The 24,353-nt window shown below is 33.2% G+C and overlaps 1 protein-coding gene across 3 annotated transcripts in view; it reads right to left on the reverse strand.

The window, feature by feature from the left end:
• Octalpha2r (alpha2-adrenergic-like octopamine receptor) overlaps nucleotides 1–24,353 on the reverse strand; it is a 116,593-nt gene that overhangs the window by 16,143 nt on the left and 76,097 nt on the right. For all 3 annotated transcript variants that reach the window (XR_014425845.1, XM_083043988.1, XM_083043987.1), the window contains exon 2: nucleotides 1,388–1,768. Coding sequence is in view for 2 of the 3 variants with exons in the window: in XM_083043988.1 (XP_082900114.1) it covers nucleotides 1,388–1,768 (381 nt within the window). In the remaining variant the exon portion in view is untranslated. The remainder of the gene's footprint in view (nucleotides 1–1,387; nucleotides 1,769–24,353) is intronic.

Raw genomic sequence — 24,353 nt, forward strand, 5'->3', positions numbered from 1 at the left:
TTGTTATGTAGAACCCGAGGTAACAAAAGCGGGTATGTTCTTGGCGCTTAAGTTTGAACAAGACCTCGTACCGTGTAATTGCGCGACAGTCAGAATGGGAAACTCATCCTCGCGCAATTATCTCTCTCTCCTGGTGTAAAACTACTGTATTTTCGTACGTAATAAATGCGACCTTGCGAAAATATGAATTTTCCTGTCTCGCAATGTGATTTAATGCTCAAGCAATTTATTCACTGACATAATTCATTGACATAAGGATATGCTTGACGCAATCGAATATTGAAAGCTATTAAGTGAAGGAAAACGTTTCGCATATTCCACGAACGCTGGATATTCATTTGCAAATTATCTGGTATTAATATTAATCATTAATAGAACGCATGACAAACGTGTTAGCGCATTAGCAGCTTCGATATGTATTATAATTATAGATCTATTGTCGTCCGAGCGCATATATCGAGAATATTGACTGACGCACCTCGATAGAGAATATCACTTCGTCGGAGAGACAGAACCCGTGTATCAATCTTATGATATTTGACATAAAGCAGCAATATGATTGTTGTCGGCAGAATGTCCTTTCTCGATATGGACTTTAATTTATCAAGATATCGAGATATATACAGTTTACGAGAAGCGATGAAAGACAGTAATCTAGCGCGGTATGGCGAAAGAAGCTTGTGTATGATTGATTGACCGCATATCCTGATCCGCGATACTGATAACGGTGTTGTATTCTGCTCCCTTTCGCTGGAACTTCCGTCTATTTCGATTTCACGGATTGTATTCCAATACGAAATGTTTGATTCCGAAGATTTATTACTTCTACTTTAACGTCCCTTACGAGATATCGACAATATGAGATATACTTTGATAGAGTAATGGTGAATGATATCTGTACAGAGGAAATAATAGTCGAAAAATATGATAAAACAGAGATAAAAAATAAAACATATTAAACATATTATAAAAAATTAATATGTTTAATGGACATCAAATTTAAGATAATAACAATTGCAAATGATAATTAAAAATGACTAGATAATTAATTGCAAATCGTAGTAATTAAAAAGTAAAAACTTCATAATGTAAAAAAGTATAGTAATAGTAATTTAAACAAGTTATCCAAGTTTATAAATTAGAAGTGCGTACACTGGAGGCTTGAACCAAAAGCAAAACCAAGTCTGCAACAAAATGATTTCAAGAAAAATAATATTTTGTTATATATATATATATATATATATATATATATATATACATACACACACGTCTCTCTATAATATTTCCTCAACTGTATAGTAACTATATAGCTTTCTCGATACTTCTATGTCAAGCTTCAAGTTTCGATCTTCGCAGAAATGCTATTCAACACAGTTAGAAATCTTACCTTTAGCGTGTCCTTCTCTTCCATCGGTATACTGATGCCTCCACCGGGATCAGCCTCCGACGTGCTGACGTCACTTGCGAAGTCGCACGTGACAATTGGTATCTGGACCGGTTGGTTCTCGATTGTGGCGACATTCTCCATGACTGATCCCGGTGGTTTCTTGGTGTCGGTCGCCGGCATGCTCTGAGTGAAGCTCGTCTGCCTGACGTCGGGCGATTCCGGCGGAACTGCCGCTCGTGGACGTGGCTGCTTCCGGATGCCGCGACGCGCGCGAGCCTTGGCAGCGAAGTATATACGTATGTAGACGAAGACCATGATACAAGATGGGATGTAGAAGCTGCCCAGGGCAGAATAAAGGACGTACCCGATGTCCTCTGATAGCTGAAACAGAGATAAGCGCATTCTTGTAAATTTTTTAATGTTGCACATCACACACCAATATTAATGCTCTTATATTCAACAATAACTTAATATTAATTTCAATGTTCATATTGTAATTGTTTTTTCCGATTCGGAGAAAGGAGTTTTTTCTCAAATATAGTATTCTTCAGTACATATATACTATTTCCGTAAAAGAAACAAAAATTGTAGCTTTGCGCGAACGGATCAGGCAATAACTCCTTTTAAATCTCTTACTGTATAAATCTATGTTTCAAGATTAACGCATTCCATTACCACCACTTTACGATGTATCGCCACCGATTGGCGCATTTAACGAATTGCTGGTTATGTGGGTCAATTGATTTTCTGTTGTCATCTGCACGATACGCTCGATATCTATAAGTGGGTATGTAGAGAGAGGGAGAGAGAAAGAGAGGAGTTCTTCTGAAATAAACTCTGGAAGGCACTCTAACTTTGGCACTCTATTTCTGGGAAGATCTGATTTCTCTCGATGTCGAGAGGATGCACAACATTTTTATATAGTGGCTTTCAGAAGGTGCGATGCCGGGGCTAACTGGGTTTACGCCGTCCTGTGTACGTGCAACGGACCGTGTTGCAGTCTCGTTTTAAGAGCCGCATATACACGCCCGTCGGGCGTAAATATGAGTACCTGAATTTAATTTTACTTAATTCGCGCGAAGCAACGTGCGGTCGCGCATGTAACCCTCCGGCCTTAAACTGTATTCAAATTTACGCCGCGTAACTCGCGTGCGAATCGTTTTATACTCGCGCGAACGCACACATTTTCAGCTCGTGTCGTAGACTTTACTTCCGTTAATGTAATTACTATTAGTACGTTCCCCTCTTTCTGGGAAATAAACTTGCTGAGCTACTTGGCGTAATATCTCATTACGTCGAATTACGAGACGGACGATTTAGACACAAGAGAGTGATTTATATTTAATGCACAGTAATACGGTGATGTATAAAAAAATGATGATATAAAAGATCATCTATAAAAACTTTAACATGTAAAAGCATACTTGAGTGCATTTATAAATTATTTTCTAAGATTACGCGCGCGTTAAACAAAGCTGCAAACTTTTATAAAGCGCTATCTTCTGAAAGCATATATATAAGGTACAAAAAAAGCACAGATTTTTCTTCTCTCGAAAGAAGAAATAAATTCAGGACTTTTAATTGTAACTGGGTTGATTTTAATTTAGAATTTAGCTATATATATGTGTTCACCCTTTTTACTCTGTTCCTAAATACATTCAATGTCGTACGATATCGATTATAGACAGGGACACATTTTGCAACTAGTTAAACCATTGTTTTAGTTAATCGATTAAATCTTTTTCCTGTAACTACTCTTATGCTTTTGTCCAATTTATATTTTTTACGATTATACTACATACAATTTTAAAACTATTTAAAATTAAAATTTTTAAAACTTATAAAAACTATTGATTAATTCTAAATATTTGTTAATGCTATATTATCCATTATCACTAGCTGTATGACGTTGAATTTTATTTGCTATTGTCAAAGTGTTACAATCGCACTTTGTACGTGTAAAATTCGTCCACATTAAAGTCTTAAATTAAAAAAGTTCGAGAATGACTTAGTCTAGCACTTGATAGATTCGTCTCCCCGTTGGCTATATTAATTACTCAAAACCTTTCGCCAAAGGCGGAAATTAAAAGACACGCGGCGTGAATTTAATTTCTCGGCAGTAATTTCTAGGTTTTAGCTCTATATATTTTCGCCGCTGTTTTACTTTCTATTATTATTCTTTTCCTTTTATCTATTCTCTGAATGTATCTTGGCGGAAGAATACAGCTCTTATCGCGACAGGAAAATAAATTTCTAAAGGTACCAGGTGTACGGTCATGAACGCGAATGCACGAGATAACGAGCAACATTTTCAGTCAGAGGATTCAAATTTATAAAACCGCGAAAGTCAATGCGCAACACCAACCAAGCTTATTTGTCGATACAACGCTATCACGAAAATACAGGTTTGTCTTTGTCTACTCGCGTTGAGAAGTATGTGAAATATTTTTAATCATCAGGCTATCTCGCGAAGGAAAATGCGTTTTATCTTCCGCTGGGAAAAAATTTTTTCTGCGTGAAAACTTTAGCCCGCATAGCCCGCGATCGCTAACAAGAGAATTAGTTCAAGTCGATCATTAATTTTAATGAAACTTCCTCTCTGCTTTTATATTCAAAACAATTAATCATTGTATTTTCCAAAGTTATGATCCTTTACTTAACAAAATCTTAAAATGCAAATGCTTCTAAAGAAGAGAAAGAGAGAAATAGATTTTTATTACAATTTTCTCAAGAATGGTAGATAAGGATAAAGCCTGAAACGAATTATTTTTCTACTTTAAAAGAATTCTTTCCATTTGGATGCGGAATTGAAGAGTAAGTCTGGAGAGCCGACCAAGCGGATAATCCGATGTCATTTTCGTCGAATAAAGATTATTCGCGCTTCTACCCCCTTCGCCGTTTGTGAGATTCGCGCATTTACATTTTGACAATCTTTTTATCGGAGTAAAAAAAAAATTCCGTTATGAACTCTCGCAAGAACTCCGAACCAATGGAGTCTCCTCGTCGTCGCATCGCTAATACGAGTGCGAATACGCACGAGGTAACGAGCAATCCCACGAGCGGCGAATGAAAATTCATGAAAATATGAATAGTAAGGACGCGCCAGTGAGGACGGATCGTGTGTAGCCAGACCGACGCGGCGGTCTCGAAAAAAAAAAAAAAAAAAACTGGAAATCCGTGAAACGTTTCCCAGAGGAGATACCTGTCGCGCGTGACAGCGTGCTATTTCCAGAAACGAGAAAGAAAGAAAGAAATGCGCCGACACCGCGATCGGATCACCTCCGTGTCGAATGTCGGGGGAGAAATGATCCAAAAGGAATTTCTCTCCTAGTAACGCGCGCAGAGAGAGAACTCTGACGATTGCTTTGGACATACGCCAGATAGATCTTTGTGCTTTTCCACCGTACGGATAAACAATGAAAAGTGTACGCAAAAATTCGCGCACATTCGTGTTAGTTATCTAGGATCCCTATGATATAAATTCACGTGTGTCATCTCCGTAATTTATATGTATGTACGTTTTCGACGAGATAAAATATTACCTCGGAGGGAGAGCTCGCCTCTCTTGAATCTCGCCTTTAACGATTGATAATTGAAACGATAATCCGAGTCGAAGATGTTGAAAAGGAGAATTCTAGATAGCGAGAATGATTCGGCACATTCGCTGTTCAATATATAATGCGTAGCCTTCTGCCATTCTGACGTCTTCGCCGCGTAAATATGTATATGTACGCATTGTGCGAGTGCGTGTGTGCACGTGATAAATTGATTGCCTTCACAATTCTATGCGCTCTTATAGCAGAAGGAGAATGATAGGATGGATAGATGAGGGTGGAGAAATAACAGGCGCGAAAAACTGGCGAGAAAAAAAAATGAGGGTGATACCTCTGAATGGAAAAACAGAAGGATTGAAGGATCATTCGAGTATATATTATGCATTTTTCTTTTGTAGAGGAGCTCTCACACGCTTTCTTTTTTTCGGTCGGATTTATATATGTATAAATTGTTTTAAAAAAAATATATTTCACATTTTACTTGGCTACGCACGAAGCTCTTTTGACAAATTATAAATGAATAAAATTAAATACCGCAAAAACTGCATAAATTATGCTCAGCATAATCCATATTTCCACACGTTTCTATATATTGTAAATTATAAATTCTGGTCTCTTGCTACATACATTATATATTATAACATATATGTATTATGCAAAAGCTAAAATAACAGGTAATCGATTATGGATAAATTTTCATTACCGATTTCAATGTATTGTTCTACTAAACAGGAAACGTTCTAAATATATTTGCTACGTAATTTAATAATAACAATTGAGATGAAACCGATCGTATAATTTAGAAAATTTTTGCAAAATAAATAATAGGATATATCGCGCGCTATAAAAGCCAGGAGCGATTGCTCTATTTATTTATCTTAAAAATAAACAGGCGCGCGTTCACGCTCGATATTTGAAATATTCGGCCAAAAAGAGCTGACTTATTGGGAGCTCCATATATGTGCAAATCGAACGTTTCGGAATGTTAAAGGTTAAAAGTGTGCAACTTTTGCGAAGCGGAGTTGCAAACGTCCGTCTGTCCTACTTCCTTTATGTTTGCCGGACGTTGTATAATTAGGATTGGATAGAAAATTAGGGCAAGTTGTGCACTGGAAGCTCCTCATTTTCGCACTGACTGACGATAGTCTCAAGGACAAAGTGATATGCAAAGCGATTAATGTCATTCCGAGGAGAAGGCGAAGGAGATGAAATTACTTGTACACTATAGTCGCCCGTATTTGTTCGAGTTTGTCTTGCGAGGGATGATAGCACCGGGGCGTACTTGCAGAACTCTCCCGTATGTGCTGCGAGATGTAATTATCTAATGACAAACGAACATCGGCGATATGGGACTATCATATCCGAAGTAATCGGTCGAACAAACTATAAGGACATGCAGTGAAGAAGCAATATAAAGATATTGCCTCTTCAGCGAGATACTCATTCCGTTATAGAACCTCGTAGAAAAAATAATATAAATCCATATTGTTCTGTCACTAGTAATCCAAAATAATAAATATATAAAAAAATGGGAATTAATAAAATCAGATTAAATGATAATATTCTCATAGATAGGGAATCAGCTATCATTCAGATATAAACAGATATCGAAGGAAACTCGAGAAATTCATATGTTCGGTAATCACATATAGAATCAATAATTGTACAGAGATTATCTTTCTACGTATTATATCGTAATATTACAAAATGCATAAACTCGAAAGTATTAGTTACCACTGCCATCGTTATCGTTACACTTTTAAGTACAATTTCATACCGCGAAATTATGGCAATCCAGGCACGTTCACGTTCCATGGAATCTGGCACGAGCAGTATAACGATGCTGGCAAGTACCAAATTTTCTGTCTTTGTTCATACGCGCGTGCGCACGTATTACGTTGAATGTAATAAGTATCATTCGCGAAACCATAAATGATATTTAATGGACTCCCAAAAATTAAGAATATCCCAGTCCCATTCTCCTCCGCCAAAATAACGAACGGCAAATACATTTTGTCCGACCAAATTAAATAAAAAAATCCATTCTCTTCCTTACCCGCTATATTCTCTTTCATCGCCAGTTTCTCATTCCCACTTCTTCTATCGATATTCTTTTTCATTTAGTTTTCATCGTATATGTGTGCGCGATCTTTCTCTCCCTGTTTCTCTTAATTGCTTTTTTAAGTCGGCATCATGCTGGGAGGGAGAAGATGGAAAGGATTGCGTATGTACGCTTTCAACTCATAAATCTCCGTCAGCTGTTGTATCGAACGAGCGAGTATATGTGTAACTGAAAGATTACGTTTTCGGAAGGTATATTAACGTGGGATCGTTAACGTCACTCGTCTAAGCTAATGCGAGGCTCCCTCCCCTGTCCCCTGTTCCTCTATTCGTAAATGTGAACATTATAAATTATAAAACTGACATTAACTAAGAAGAACTAATTTTCATTATATTGATATTTAATTAACTGAATCATCTTATCGTAATAATAAATTGAATATTTTTTTCATAAGCTTTTTATCAGAAATAAAAATAAAAATATATAACATTAATAAAACATTCGTAAATTTCTCTCTGATTATTTCAACCAGTCATATTTGCAAGAAATTATTAGCGTTATTTATTTTTATCTCTGATAAAAAGCTATTGAAAAAAATTCAATTTATCGTTACGACTGTATAAAATTTTTACGCCGATTTATACAATTTTTTTCGGAATATAAAATGTATTTCTATATTGCGAAAGAGGGTAGCTATGTCGCTTATCACGCGTGCCCCTATAATTCTTGGCTTAGGATGGATTCAATATCGACCTATGATTTGCCGCTTTTGTCGCAAAGTTTAAAGATTAGGGATTTATCCCGATAAACCCCTAATCTTTAGGGCGCTTCCCTTTCACGTTCGCAGCTTCGCTTTGAGATGCTTCGACTGATACTCTCTTTGTCACGCGATCATTGGCATTATAACATCTGGCCAACATTGATACCGATATTCCATTGTTAATTGAATAAAGATACAAAATGAAGAAATTAATTTCGGTTATGGTACGTAGTTAAGATGACAGTGATATATATTGCACGATTGCATATCAAAGTTTAGTAACATTGAGTGTCACGATGGACATTGTTATGATGGATCTTCTGTGATATACGATGTTGAATTTGATACTTTGCATATTCTGTTACATAGTGCTCTAAATGTTCATATATTGCAGCGAGGTATAAAATCTTTGATTCAATATTAAATCTTAATAGAATTTTGTAAACTTTTTTATGCTATTATTTTCTATATATAACTATGACATGACATCATATATCTTTATTTTTAGAAATAGCGAATCGTAAAATATTGATTTTTCACTACATTATTTTTTTTTTAAGTACAAAACAGTACTTAATAACGATGAAACAATGAGTTGCTATTCTATTAGAATGAATACAACAAAAGTCGCGTTTTTATTGGCTTGCAAACAAAGCCGCAGCGATTATAAGAGAAAAAAAGAATTGCAATGACGTCAAAATGCAAATACACACGGAAAATGACACGTAATTAAGATCAAGAATATTTGCACTACTTGAAGAGAGATTTTTTTTCCCAATGTCGGAGCAGAGAGAGAAAAGTTCCGACGTACGATTGTATCGAGAAAATTACGTGCTTTGTAGAAAAAAGAAAGAAGAACCGAAGCGCGTTGAAGAATAATCAATAGGACTGTCAGAAACAGATGAAAAGTTTTTGATATTGGAGTCGCTATGGCAACAAAAAGAACGGTTTGACAGAGAGAAGATGGACCGCTGAACGCACCGAGAGAACGAATCTGCGTATAATATACACGACCTGGATTTCGATTATTTCCTCGTTTTCGCATAAGAAAATGTCCCTTTTCCATCGAGTACGCCTCTTTTCTGCCCTCTTTTTTCTTCTTTTTTTCAACTCGAGGAAACGTTATAACGAGGCGGAATATCTGGTAACAGTGGAGGTGAGAATATGAAACGATATGGAAATACGCGGTCTGCCGTTTTATCTTCACGCGAAGTGTCATATCGCTTGAAATGAAAGCTGTAACTCCGCTATTGCCTGGCACTGAATGAACTGAGCGCGACAGGGTATGTTTCGTGTAACACCCAAATCTCATCGAGCCGTTTCGGGTTATGATATCGTATGTAATTTCATGTGTTTATAATGTAATTCTGCCGAGCATAATAATCGTAATATTTTTTAATACATGAAATGGAGTGTATTAAAATTAAATAGTGAATTCGACTACGTTAGTAGAGTTAAATATTTCATTTTTACATGATTTAAATATACATGAAATTTTGCCTGCAATTATCGTATAATAATTTAATTGGATGTATAGATTGATAGATGAAAAAACAAAATGATAACGAAATATATTGTCATAATAGCGTATTAGACATTTTAAATTTTGTAAATTTTCACATTATCCAGAACGTGCAATTTCTATATCAAAATGATATTACAAAATTTATTCTCTATTGTTTCAATATGCATAAGTTATGCTAAATTAAAACAAATCTGAAGGCAAATTATTGGTTTCGAAGTTGTTTTTAACTCTGTTTAAAGTAATATTCAGATTTAAATTACGCGAAACTTTCCACTTTTATTTTCCGGCTTATTATACAAATAATAATTAATTTCAATAAAAGTATTTTTTCTGCTTGCTAGTTTGTTCATCCAATTGTGTAAGACCATCGTCATTGTTTGCATTTATAGCTAATAAGATCTACCCAACCACTGCAGATTTTATATTCTATTCAAATGTATTCTGCCGCTCGCGCTTTTGCCTTCGTTAATTCAGTACACAATTGTCTCTCCACGCTAATAGCTTTATAATTTTTATGCATAATTTAAGTTCATCGTTTAATGTTCCCAAAATTGCATATGAAAATTTATCTCCACACGAATAAAAATGTAAATAGTGAATTTAATATATCATGATAAAATATTATATCCTTCTTTTACTAGTTTCTTTTGCAAGAAATTATATGGTTTTTACGAGGATAAAAAATATACATTATCCCTCGGTACCGCAGAGAGTAATAAAATTATGAAAAATATCGTATAAAAGAAAAGAAGATAGAGAAAGAGATAATAGTGGATCCTCGCTTATATATTTTTTGCGTTAATGAGTGTTTGATTATTTATTTTCCTTCTATCTCATGTTTGTAAAAAATAATAATAATGATAAAAAGAATACATTTTTTTATACCTTCCGCGTATACATATCTTATGTTTTAATTATACGTTCTTACTACTATCGCATACATGTAAATTTAACTTGCCGTATCTCGTCGTAATATGCATCTGTAAAACGTTGGGATATATATGTATGAAGTTGCGGAATGAATTACCATACGACGGTGTTGAGCACCGAAATACCGCGGGGAGCAATAAAGGTGTACCTGAGATTCCTTGATTTGAGAGTCAGCGAAAATCAGGAGAAGCGCAATGTCGTACGTCCGAGATTGAAACACTAAATCTTCATGAGAGAATAGTCTGCCAGAGAAAGAGAGAGAAAGAGAACACGCGATGAAAAAGACAGAATGATGATTCCGCAAAAGAGTTATATCAGCTGATATTAACCCGCGCGCGCATATGTGAAAATAACATTTCCCTCGTATCATCATTAATTATATCCATCAAGAGGTTTAATTTGTTTCGTAAAATATTAATTAATCGACAGGGGCGGTCGAGGTACACCGCAGATCATTTTACGGGGCTTGTCAAATAAATTAGCTCCGGAACTAAATATGTACATACATTGGTATATACATACCAATACTAACGCTTATTATTTTCTACCAATATAGATATATGTATATATACATATATATTAATTTGTGCATATGAGGTTTCGGTATTTATCGTTGCTCGTGCAACGTTAACATTATTTAATTGGCGAGGTCTAACTACCGTGATCTCGGCTTTTCGCGTAAATGTCCCGCTAGGGAATCAGTGTCGAGGGCGCCAAGAGAGAGAGAGAAAATCTCGCTGGCTCGATGCTCGAAGAGGCGTGCCTGTCATAAGCTTTTAATGATTTTTTTTGTCAATTTAATTTGCCGGTTTCGACCACCATCGTGTTGCTCTGGCGAAGTTTACCGGGGGAATTGTGGTCGGGTTCGTTGCTGTCGAAGCTCGCGCTCGCCGGTAATTTCGATCCTATCGGGAGTATACCGCGACCGCGACGGTAAGCCGTACGAAGAACAATGGTCCCGAAGGAGAAAACAAGACGTGGTTGCCGCGGGGGAGGAACGAACAGAGAGAAGAAAGCAATATACTATGATACGCACGCGCGGGAGCCGTATTGCTCCAAGGACGGGGAAGAGAAAAGGGATGAGAGAGCGGGCGAAGGTGGATTGTGGAGGCTGGGGATGAAAGGACGTGAAGTGGTTAGAGAAAAACGACGACGACGACGACGACGATGACGACGACGATAGCGATGGCGATGGCGATGGCGGGGAGACGATGTCGCGACGAAAAGTGAGTCTCGACGAGATGAGGCGACGACACGGTGACACGACGAGGCGGGAGAGAAGAGAGAAAAATTCATCTCTCTCTCTCTCTTTTTCCTTCGCTTTCCGGTGGAACCCCGTTTTAAAGGGGGAAAATTTAATTTATGTAATTTTATAATGCTGCGTGAGCACTTTGCGGTTTACCTGGTGAAAATCGACAAGCAGGGATTCATCGTCGCGCTCGTTCGAGCTCGTTTATTATTGAGGACCACAGGCGTGGCGCGGTCCAGCGTTTTTCCTCCCCAAAAAACGTACAGTGTCGGGCAAACAATAACGACGATAAAGAGCGTTGATACGTGCCGCGGCATAGCTTCTGGCTTAAAGTGTCCGGCCGTCGCTATCGCGAAGATGCGCCCGGTCGCTTCAAGCATGCACGACCACGTAAGCGGGATGCGGCTAACGCCGGTTGGCACATCCGTTCCATTTCTCGATCCATTTTCATTAATTTCCGCTTGGTCGGTGAAAAACGATGCAACGCGAACGGGACGTACAAGCGCTTATACGATATCCTTACGAGATTTATCGCGTGGCTTATTCTCTCACTGTTTTAGATTTAATTTCTCGCTCGAATTCGCCGGTCGTAATGGAGTAATAGCGACATTGTTATTGCATTTTGCGAAATTCGCATCGCTTATACTTATTATCGACAATAATCGTCAGCTGTTCGCATTTTCGCGTAATCTCGCCTTCAATAAATTCGGTTATTACTGTTATGAAATGAAAATGTTATGGGCAAATGACATACTTGGCAATGACGATTAAAGCCAACAATTGTATATAATTCTATATTTTTCTTCATGCAATTAATTAAAATCTTGTTTTCGTATTGTTAAACTTACCATATATTATATATATTAAGAATCTTTTTTTATGCATTTATTTCTTTATTAATAATACTTTACTGGACGTGGATGGGCTTTAAGGATATGAGATGAGAAGAGAGAAAACAAATTTCTATAAAATCACAACACACACACACACACACACACACACACACACACACACACACACACACACAGAGTTGGTCAATTTTATAGAAATAAAAATATTAAATCGTACTCTCTATCTTTTTCTCTTTCTGCGGTACTTTAAAAACTAGGTGAATTCTGCCAACTTGGATAATTTTCTCACACACATATTTTCACTGCGCCCTTTTCTACGAAAAACTTGGAAACTCAAATAGCTTTTCTTTTCTTTCTCGATTTGCAATCCTTCTTGTAGATTCGTTCTCAGTCCAGAACAAAACCTATTTGCAACCTACAATCTGTAACAGTTATTAATTTTTATAATTTCAGAGAACTCTACATATATTTAATATTTAAATTAGATGTAAATTAGAGAGAAGAATGTGTATTTAAGAATTACTCTGCTATAAACGTTATATAAAATATTGATTAATATATTCTTTTATATACACACATAATATTTGCAATATTTATAAAATAAATTAAGAGCAGATAAAATAGAGTATGAATCATATTACATTTTGCTGCATAAACTTTTCCGTTATATTTTAAATGAAAACACATTCTGTTATATCAGAATTTATCGGTTATATATTCCTTGAATAATGTTAGTATAATAGAAAATAATAAGACGTGTATGACAGGAGCGCACGAGTTCCCCAAGTTGATGTTGTCGTAGAATTTTCACGTGATAGCATAGGACAACTCAAAACAAATTGAGAAACAAAACTCGGCGTGTAGTTCCATGGTTAAATTCTTGGACACAAGTAAACTGTCTAGAGTAGTTTCTGTAAAGCAGAGGTTACGGGATCTATAAACTTTAGTTTAAGTCACTTCAGAAGAAATCCAATTATCTCTCCTTCATATATAGCTGTACAATAATAAACTGTTCCTCTTTTTCAAATTTGGGATGAATAATTAATCCATCTAAATAGTATTATATATATATATATATATATATATATATAATATTATATATGGGGATTATTTGAATAATAAAATGTCGAAGAACCGTTTATTTTTTATAAACAATTTTCGCAGGTGACTTAAGCGCATCATCGAAAACCAATTTCGGCTATTCACGTAATATGGCTTATTAACGTTTCCCATTTGGATTTGCAATACATATACAACGTTATAATGTTCTGTAGTTATTATGCTGATTTCGCGGTTTTCTAACGATAAATCATTGTTATAATAATTTTCTGTACATAATATCATGTAATGTTAGAGATAGCGCATTAATTGCGCATTAATTGATCTCGCAGTGCATATATATGAATATATTAAAATGCACGCTGATGAAAAATATTATATAGACGGATAAACTTTTTAAAGGACAAATTACATGAAAAGTATATTCTCTTTTCAACATTTTTTTTAAAGCTTCTTCGGAATATAACGACATTAAAATATTTATTACTATAAAAATTGTAAATTATGCATTTGTCTTATTGTTTTAAGGACTAGATATGCGTTTTTTGTGCATCAAAATATATTTGAATAATTACAATACTTCTTTGTAAAAAATAGTACGAATATTATTGAATAATATGATTTTTCTTATATGTTAGTATATTCATGTTATCAATGTTCCATGAGGTACAACTATATGTATATCTTCTATTCTATTCTATTTACGATGGAAATTTGGTATACAATTATATATCTTCTATTCTATTTATGATAGAAATTTGATAAATCGGATTATATACATTTCCTATATAATTATGAATCGTTATGCGTAAAGCTCCAATTATGCATAGCGATAGTAATCAATATAATTAATACATTAACATTAAAACAAGATCCCTAATGTATTGATAATTTACATCAATAAATTATATTAAGAAAATCCTACCCTATTAGGATTTAATTGCCAGACATTAATATTTTGACTCAATATATGCAACATATAGAACTCGCTAACCGTAATCGATTAGAATGGTTATTGTATGAATGTAACCGCTATTTGACTTTCCAAATGTCGGTTTAGTTGATTGATAAATTTCCGAAACTAATCACGCAAAATATCGGTCGCAATCCAAACGTCCTTTGTGTTCAATCGAAAAATCATTATAATTCTAAAACAATATATCTCGATATACCTCGATCAATGCTTACATATGCTACTTTTCATTGTTTCAGTCAATATAACAAGCTTTGCGGACACATGCACACATACACAAAATATCCATATATACTATACGTAATGTTTGCCATATTATATAAATCATAGATTTAGAATCATAAATTTGAGAATTTATAATAAATTTTCAAACAAAGCTTGCGTGATTTCACAAAAATAAAATTTGTGGCTAAGAAGAATCTTACGTAATAAGTATTTAATTAACAACTGACATGGTTGTGATTTTAAACACTAAATTTATCACATATAGTTTCATTATTATTATTATATATATGTACATATATATAAAACGTTTTATTATATTTTAACTATACTAGAACAACACAAGCGCGTGCTACGCGCGCCATTCCTCAATTTTATATAAAAAAGAATAATATTTTTATATAAAGTTTGTTTAAACTTGATTAATATTTTTTGACAGAAATCTGTTGATTAAAGCGTTAATTTGTTAATTAAAATTTTAAAATAAAAATATGTTATAAAAATAATAATAATATATTAAAATAATAATATGTTATAATTCCTTAAACTCGATTAATATTTTTGACAGTTATCAGCTGATTTCTGTCAAAAAATATTAATCGCAGATAAGGCATTATAACATATTATTTACAACATATTACTATTTTACATTTTATAAGATATTATTATTTTAAAATGTAATTAGCAAATTAACGCTTTATTAATATTTTTTGACAGAAATCAACTGATTAAAGCGTTAATTTGCTAATTGTTCCTACCTTATTTTCATACCTTATATTAATATTTCATATTTTTTTTTTCGTAACTTTTTATATATATTTGTAGCAAGCAAGTATGACTTTTCATTGTATTCAATTTAAGCGTATAGCTCTGCATGTATCGCATTCTCGCAATGACATGTGACGTCTCTCGTTTTATTTATAGTTATTTTCTGCGTACGTGTTCAAGTTTATTTTGCGTAGGTGCTGGCAGCTTTACCCTCATCCCACGACCTATATATGCGACAACTCCACTATAAGTCACTTGCAAAATTAATTTAGTTTAAAAAACATTTCAAAAAGAAAGTATGTGACATACAATATTATTTTTTTGCACACGAGATCTCTGTTTCAAGACTTACATCTAATTGTGACTAACGCTATGAGACTAAAGATAAACAAGAATCGTATCATATAACAAATGTAACATCCAAATATTAAATGATATAGAACCAAATAAAAATTCGTTATGTTGTGAAAATAATTTTCTAAGAATATTATATACAAAAATATGATGAATAAATTAAAATTATAGATTAACTTAAAACACGTTAGAATATATAATTGTATTCTAATAAATCTCGTCATAATTAAAAAGTAAAAAAAAGAAGACTATCATAAAAGACTAAACCACGTCATTTAGCAACAAACTTTATTTTTAAGTGATTTTCCATATTCTACTTGCCATTTTTTCTGAGTTTTCCAATTTTAATATCCTTTCTTCGGTTGTTTCCTCCTTTCTCGTCACGTTTACCTCATTCATGCGGGATGCTTTCTCTCTTTTTTCTTGCACTGAGACTGAGACAGCGATTCTTTCTTTTGTCTCGCCGATATCGCTTGAATCGACCACCACTTTCTCAATACATCGTTTTCTCTTCTTGCATTTTTCTTTTTATTCGTTACGACGCGAAATGTCTTTGACTGTCCATTTCACATTCTGAAACATATCCTCTTCTGAATGTATTTTCTCATATCATATTTTCCTTTTTCAAGTTGTACACCTCTTTCTCTCTCTCTCTTTCTCCTTTTGCATTGTTGGTTTTTAACTTTGTTTGCGACATCTAAAAATCACTATGTGATTCTCTTGTTTGAGCATACAAGAGAATAAAGTACAAATAATAAGAGACTGTAGATATTCTTTCTATATAGTTCTAACTTTATCTACAGGGTGAATGAAAAATATCCGTTCATGTAAAAGTAACTCAAATTTATGTATCAGTGCATATATACGTTCTTGTTTCCACCTTATCTCTTCCTCTTTTTCTTTCAACTCCTCTTCCGCTGCTTTATTCTTTTATTATTCCGTTTATCTCTTAAAGACGTTCGCGCGAATGAACTCCTTTCGACGACACGAAGCGTAGGTATACTACTTCCATCCGAGAGTGGATCTGTCAGGGGAATATAAAAGAGGACTTAAGCGAGATTTAGCGGCAGATCGCTCAATTACTTTGCTATTCCGAGGCGGTCGTCGTTATTTTCTAGCAAAATTATTAAAGCGCAACTTTAGATAGCTCTCGATATTATAATTGTCTGATGATTATTAATACTGATGAATATAGCCTGATGAAAGTCTGATGAAAGTGCTGCGCGTTTCAGAATAATATTTATTATTGACGATTTAACATAATACAGATGCGTTATTAAAATACGTATTTTTAATTTTTGAAATATAAATGCTTAACTTTTTGTTAAGATGCTAAAAGATTTAGGAAATATCTAATAGAGCACCGTGAGAGAGATTTAAACGAAAGAAGCGCGTTAATAAAGGGTTAGTAAAGTTAAGAATTTTCGGGATATTTGGAATCACATGAAAGTGACTACGAAATGTCATCGGAAATGTGTAATGATTCACATAAAAGAGCGAGTAACGTATTAAACCAATAAGAGACTACATACGGAATAACAGATGAGATAGACGTTGCATGTTTCAACAACCAAAATGAAATTATCTTTGGTATATTTCTGAAACCTGAATTCAGTTTTAGCTTTCATTTCGTATTAATCCAAAATTAGAGAAGCGCATGACAAGATGACTAATTTGCTACCAAGCGATATCAGTCGATTCTGGAATGAAATAGGTTGCGCTGCCGATGACAGGAAGGTTTTGTTAGAGATAAAGTGAAATAAAATTTGTGCTATTTGCAGAGAATAGAAAAATCTCAACGAACATAAAAGAGAGATTTTAAATACGCCGAAATTACTGCAATTGACACACATACAATTAGAGAAAAGAGAGAAATCTGTAATCCATATATAAATGCGTATATATATAATATATGGATTGCAAATTTTTCTAAATTTTTCTAATCTAATTATATGTATGCGTTTTCGTTCGCTATCATATAATAAACCAATGATCGTAAACTTTACAATTTCAATTATATCTTTTAATTTACTATATAAAAATTTAATAGATATATTGAGATATATTTTTCTTCTATACACAAGTTTTAATACATTAATTATCCGTTTTACCATTATTAATATAATTTTTTTTTGTTATTATTTTATTGAATATCCTTTGAAATCATTATAAATTAAGGTAAATTATGATAAAATAAATTTAAGCAATCATGAGGTAATTATTAATATTATATGAAAAGAGAGAAATGTATTTATACGTAGTTGTGGCCAATAAATATTAAACGTACGTTTGCACAGGTTCAAAACAGTATTGCGTTATTAATGAATCCACTGCAGGGATTACCGTTGCGGTTTAAAAGTATATTACATGAAGCATTTTACAAAGAGATTTTTTTACGATTTGTTGAAATATAATTACATCTTTATAATAATATTTGCATATTACTAACGAGAAAAACTTATGCAATGCCCCTGTGCAATTATAGCTGTGCAGTAAAATATTAATAAATAATATTTATTTATTGATTCGCTAATAATCATAACAAAAATCATAATTAATTTTAAATATAGTAATAATCACACAGAATATGAATGCAACACATTTGTGTATAAAAAAAGTATATTAAGTCTTATTAATTATTTTATGTCTCCTTTCGAATTTCTCGTTTATTAAATTATATATATATATATATATATATATATATATATTGCTATATGTATACTGTATACATCTCTGACAAAATAATTTTCATGCTACAAAATATAGTATATTGTAATTGATTAAATAATATAAAGTTTATATGAGAATTATACAAATGTTTCATACATGTGTCAGATTCATTTGCATCAAAAATATTCTCATATAGTAAATAAATGAAATTGATTTAGTCATATAATACATCGTTAGCAAATATATTTTGAGTGCTAATAATCATATGCTATAAACACATATATTTTTAATGTAAAAACAAATGGCGAAGAACACACGTTACATCAAAACGTTTAATAACATCAATTTAATAACGAGTTTAATAAAATATAATGTTGTGCAAATTCTTGATTGAAAGAAAATAAAATTTATATTCTGCAAACTTAATTTATCGCAACACTCGATCAGAGCGTTATTTCGTAGCATAAAATCGTTCAGTAGTTTTGCATTACAACAGGATTAAATTTCAAATATGTAGCGAAAAATTATCTCGTAATATTACAATAATTTTTGTGCTTTGACTTCAAATAACGGAAGCATTCGGTATACATAACCGCGATTACAATAGCATTGTACCGTGTTCACATGCGTATTACATGGACATTTTCTACGCTTGGTAGTGAGAAATATGCTCAAATATTCATGAAATAAGCGTGGACAAGTGCCGTGTAGAAAAAATTTCGTTTAAATCATTCGTTACTTACACACTCGGTATATACCGACGCTTGGAAAAATACGGAAGAATATGCTAAAAACGCGATTATGGTCTCTGTGCAAGGGATTAAATAAAACGTTTCGTCGGAACGATATTTCTCTTCAGTACTCTCCTAACAAATGTAGATGCGCGTGTCTTTTTCCTTATATATTATTCGTATGTGCATATATATATATATATCGCCGTATGCGATTTATGGATATGGTAAATGGAGACTACTCTTTTCTCTTTCTCTATTTCTATATGTATATTGTCCAATCGGTGAATCGTCGAATGCAATTCTCTACCAAAGTTGTCTACTGTCTCTGTTGAAAAATGTAGTGCGCCTGTGGCGCGATTTTCATTTAATCGACCCTTGTGTACTGTAATTTCACCAAGTGATAGTCACGTTGTCGAATACATCGAAAGTCAATCGTGAAAATAAGAGAAACGGTTCATTGCGACTAAAGCCCGTTGCGATTGCGTTTCGTCCTCTTTCACGGAACGGATTCAGTCGTATATAAATAATTCCGAAAAGACAATTAGCTGCGGTAAAATAAATGAATCTTTCTTTCATTTTCCCGAGAGAATTGGGATTGCATATGCATACGGCTGCAGTGATCGGTCGGTACGTTTTTTTCATTTTTTTCTATTGATTGGCATCAACAGTTGTTCAATTATTAATGTATCGTGCCTGGGGCAGAGTGTTATGTGGTAGTAGCTCTGTCTGTGTACACATTACATAAGATCGATATGACACACGTATAAGAAGGACATTTTTTATAGTAAAAATTACATGAAAAATACACATTTAGTATAATAAAAATTACATAAAAAAATACATTTAGTACAGTTATACAAATTACATGAAAAATATATAAAGATGGAATATGACATTAACAATATTTATTTCTATAAAAAACTGTAAATTATGCATTTGTTCTATTGTTTGTGCATCGAAATATTTCAAAAATTATTGTACATATACAATGCTCGTTTGTGAAAATATAATACGTGTTGAATAAAAATATTGTGAATTTTTTATATGTTAGTACGTTCCACACGATTGCAAAAATTATATTGTAATTTTTACTATAATATTTCCTCCGTGTAGTTTATTCGCACGCCAAACCGGTCACGTATCGTATAACGAATTCGAGGTAAAAAAGTGACATTTCGGTAAACAAAGACAAATCCTCCAAACAAAAAACTTGATGGAAATTCGTCAGGATCGACGTGAGGATAATAGTGTTGCGCGATCGATTGGCGCAGGAAGACTATTGAATACTCGACCAATCTCCGAGACAACGTAATTAGCGCTAACTATGTCACGCGCTATAGTTTACGCTGTACCGTAAGTTCGCGGGAATTGCGCAAAGTTAATTAAATGCAATAACATTCGTAATCTCCTCGCTTTCGCGCTCCGCTAAGTAACTAACGGATGCGATGGGATTTCAATGTCAGGTAAATAAAACGCCTAGGAGATAATTGCAGCTTACCTACATGCAAATGGGCTTACTATCGTCCGTTTCGTTAATTAATGGTACGATTTGTATTGCTGCAACATAAATAATGTTGACTAAATGCATGATTTGAAAAGGTATTCGTTTGAATTGAGAAACTTTCATAATCAATGCGAAACTTTATATATATATGTATATATATATATATATATATATATATATATATATATATTAATTTTTGTATTTATCTCTGATATTATATTCATTTGAGTTTATTTTTATTTGCCAACAATACAAAAACTGTGTGTGTGTGTGTAATTATTAGTTGTATATAAAATCATTATATTTATATTTCTTTTATTTTATATTCATTTTATATATATAACATTTCATATTTATTTTTTATTTCATATTTATCTTTTTGGTATTTCTCTAAATGTGTATTTTTTTTAAGCAGAGTAATATATTTTCTCATATGATAAATTTCCAGACAAGACGCATTAAGCGAATATTTAAGCTTTCAATCTAAAATTCAATTTCAGCGATATACGCAAGCTTTACGTATATTCTAGCTTTCGTAAAACTAGATACTGCATGATAAAAGAAGCTTCACATATATACATATATATATATATATATATATATATATTTATATAATATTATATTGAACAAGAGATCTAATATAGCGAAACTATTTTTTAAATGTTATACGGTAGTAGTCTCTCTACCCTGTTCTCGCGTATCTTATAATTAATTCCAATTCTAGTACCAAATCAATCAAAAGCCCACGCATTGACAATGTATATATACATTCTCCTTCAAACAGCGACGTTGAATGTCCCATGACGCGTTAGCGTTCCATATAGTACGAGCCGATATTGCACGTTGCATCTAAACGATGCACATCGTTAATGCACTTTGATGCATCAGGCATATATCTCTATATGACGTGATTGATTTTTTTATCAACCTCGTTTAAGCGACGCTTACACCCAATTCATCCCAGGATGATGAATTTGATGAGCGAACATCGGGTGCTTTTAGTTAAACGAGTTTTTCTCACCTTTCTGGCAGACAAATGACGGAGTAGAAAGCAGATCGTAGATTTTACGTAATATTTATGCTGCCATTAATTTCGTTAAGCTGTTCCAATTATATTCTGCACAAGCAAAATGAAAAGATAATATGTATCAATATGAAAAATATATAATATATAAAAATTAAGATGAAATTTTAGCTTTAGTAAAGAAAATAAAATTTATGTGAAAGAAGTAAGATTTTTTTCTATATATTTCTAATTTGTTCTACAGTTACATTATATATTTATCGCAGCATAAAACAATTTCATTCATCGAAAGCGATATACGTGCCGACAAAAATAAACGTTACAATTTGGACATTTCGAAATATCGAACGGATTTATTAGTCAGGGGATAATACGCGATTTGGAAAGGGCGTTAGAAGAGTTCCGGTAGTGCGATATTATAGATGTATTCGGTCGTGACCGTCCGACACGGTGACCGCTTCACCGCAAATGGGTCGCACATCATCAGCACGGCCGAGTGATGACCCGTGACCATCTAACAAACCGTAAAGATACCATCAAGCGACCGATCAGCGACGGCATAGAGGCTGCATGCTTTTCATTGAATAATATTAACGTATTAAATGCGTCCACTTTCATAGTCATTTCACTGATTAGCATACTTCATCCGCCTTGCGGATAATCGTCATTGTCTAACTGAAGATAAAGTAGTAAATATTTGCAAGGAAGTGGTCGGCTGATCATCATTCATTAAAACTCACCTTTGAACCACAATAGTGTTTTTTATGAAATTTATTATGACACGTGTATCTATAAAATCGAAATCTGTAATTATGTACATCCATATCCATGTTTACGTGTTTCAAATTGCTAAGAGATCGAATGGTAAAGGATAAGTCAGGTCGACTATCGGTGCTTGAGTCTGAATTCTACATCCAAGTTAAGTCATAGCCATTGTACAGTAAGTTATAATATTATAATTGAGTTATTGTCAAAATATCCTGCTTTCCAAATTCGAACCTGATAACCCTAATACTGTAGTTATAAGCGCCATTGGTTACGCTACAGGGTGACTACAAACATAGCGCTCTCTCTATAGTACAATAGATTGTTAAGGGCGCGTATTCACCAAAACATGAATTCTGTATTGCTAAATTTCGAGCTGAGATTTCCGCCCTATCAAAGAGCATACTCATTGCAGCTCAAACCTATCGTCAGACTACTTTAGGAACAATTAACAGAAGCTAATCTCTTCTATATTGCTAATTATATTATTCTGTTATATAACAATTTATAAAGAATAATATATGTATAACATATGTATAACAATACTTATTAAATTACATTAAGGCAATATAAAGGCCTGATAAAGTAAAAAATTACTTTATACTCGTTTATGAAGATTAATGAAAGTTGTTAATTCATAAAATGCTTTAATATGCTCAGTTATTAATGATACTCTTTCTTTCTCTTTCTCAATGAAGAAAGGAAAAGAGAAACGTATGACTGTCAACATATATATATATATTTATAATGCGGCTTATACAGGGATTATGAATTAAACGAATATAATATAGCGAAGGATAATTAAACAAACATGACGGTAATGGTACCTGCATCAGCATGTTTACCGCATCACCGCGCATCATATTATACTAATAATTGAGGAAATGTGCGTGTATCATTCTCGCGATGTCACAAACTATTCAACAATATGACATATATATTACATATATGCAAACTTCTATAGACAATGCTAGAATATCAAATATTTCCTTGCTTTGTGATCCGTAATAATTACATTCCTTTTTCATTGTTTAAAAATATCTAATAAATTTATGTTAGCGTCATATTCATTATATTCATTCTTCTTATGCAATAAAAAATATTTTATTAAAAATTATTAAATATTTAATAAATTATAAATATTTTTATAAAAAAATTGTTTGTCTTCAAGAAAGCATATGAATATAAATGATCATAGTATCATTATATGAATAAAATGTAAAGCTACGCACACATAATATTGATATTATGTGATAAAAATGCCATTAAATCTTTGATAGCGTTATTACTGGGTTTTGAGAAAATTCAGTTCAGAAATTTAACAAGCAAATATTCGCATGAAGGAAAGAACCAGCGCTCAAAGAAAGGGTGAGATAAGCATATCGATTGTCTATTTGATTTATACACGCAATATCATCGTTTCTTGCTTTAGGTTTTGTATTAGCATCGAGTGAATTGTTCCATAGTTGATAATAATTTAATCTCAGACCTTTTTCTTTCATTCCATGATGCATTTGCAACATGATATCTCTCTTTTTCTTTTCTCTTTTACATAATCGCAAAATAATAATATAATAAAAACTTATTTTCTCGTCATTATCATTGTTCTTCATTATATGATATACAATATTAAACACTGATATTTTGTTCGAATAAATAAGCAACAAACAAGTAGAATGCTTTTTATATGGATTTGTGCTTTCTATGTAATTATCGCGTTATATATCGAGATCACTAACGGATCCTGACGTCGATAATGGGGGGAGGAGGGGGGGTTGCAAAATTATTTTATTTAATAGTTTTGATTTCAGGATTAACTTTTATTCCAGGATCAACGACGTCGATAGCTCTTTAATGTTTGTTTTTCTTTATTTATATTTTTTAAACAAATTCAGCAAAACTGTTTCTTTTAATTTACAGGGGGGGGTGGGGGTTAACCCCCTCCCCTCTCTCAGAATCCCC

This window comes from Prenolepis imparis, unplaced genomic scaffold (genome assembly GCF_030444845.1).
Source record: "Prenolepis imparis isolate NDT839.2.m4 unplaced genomic scaffold, iyPreImpa1.0 SCAF_8, whole genome shotgun sequence".
NCBI classification, from domain to species: Eukaryota; Metazoa; Arthropoda; class Insecta; order Hymenoptera; family Formicidae; genus Prenolepis; species Prenolepis imparis.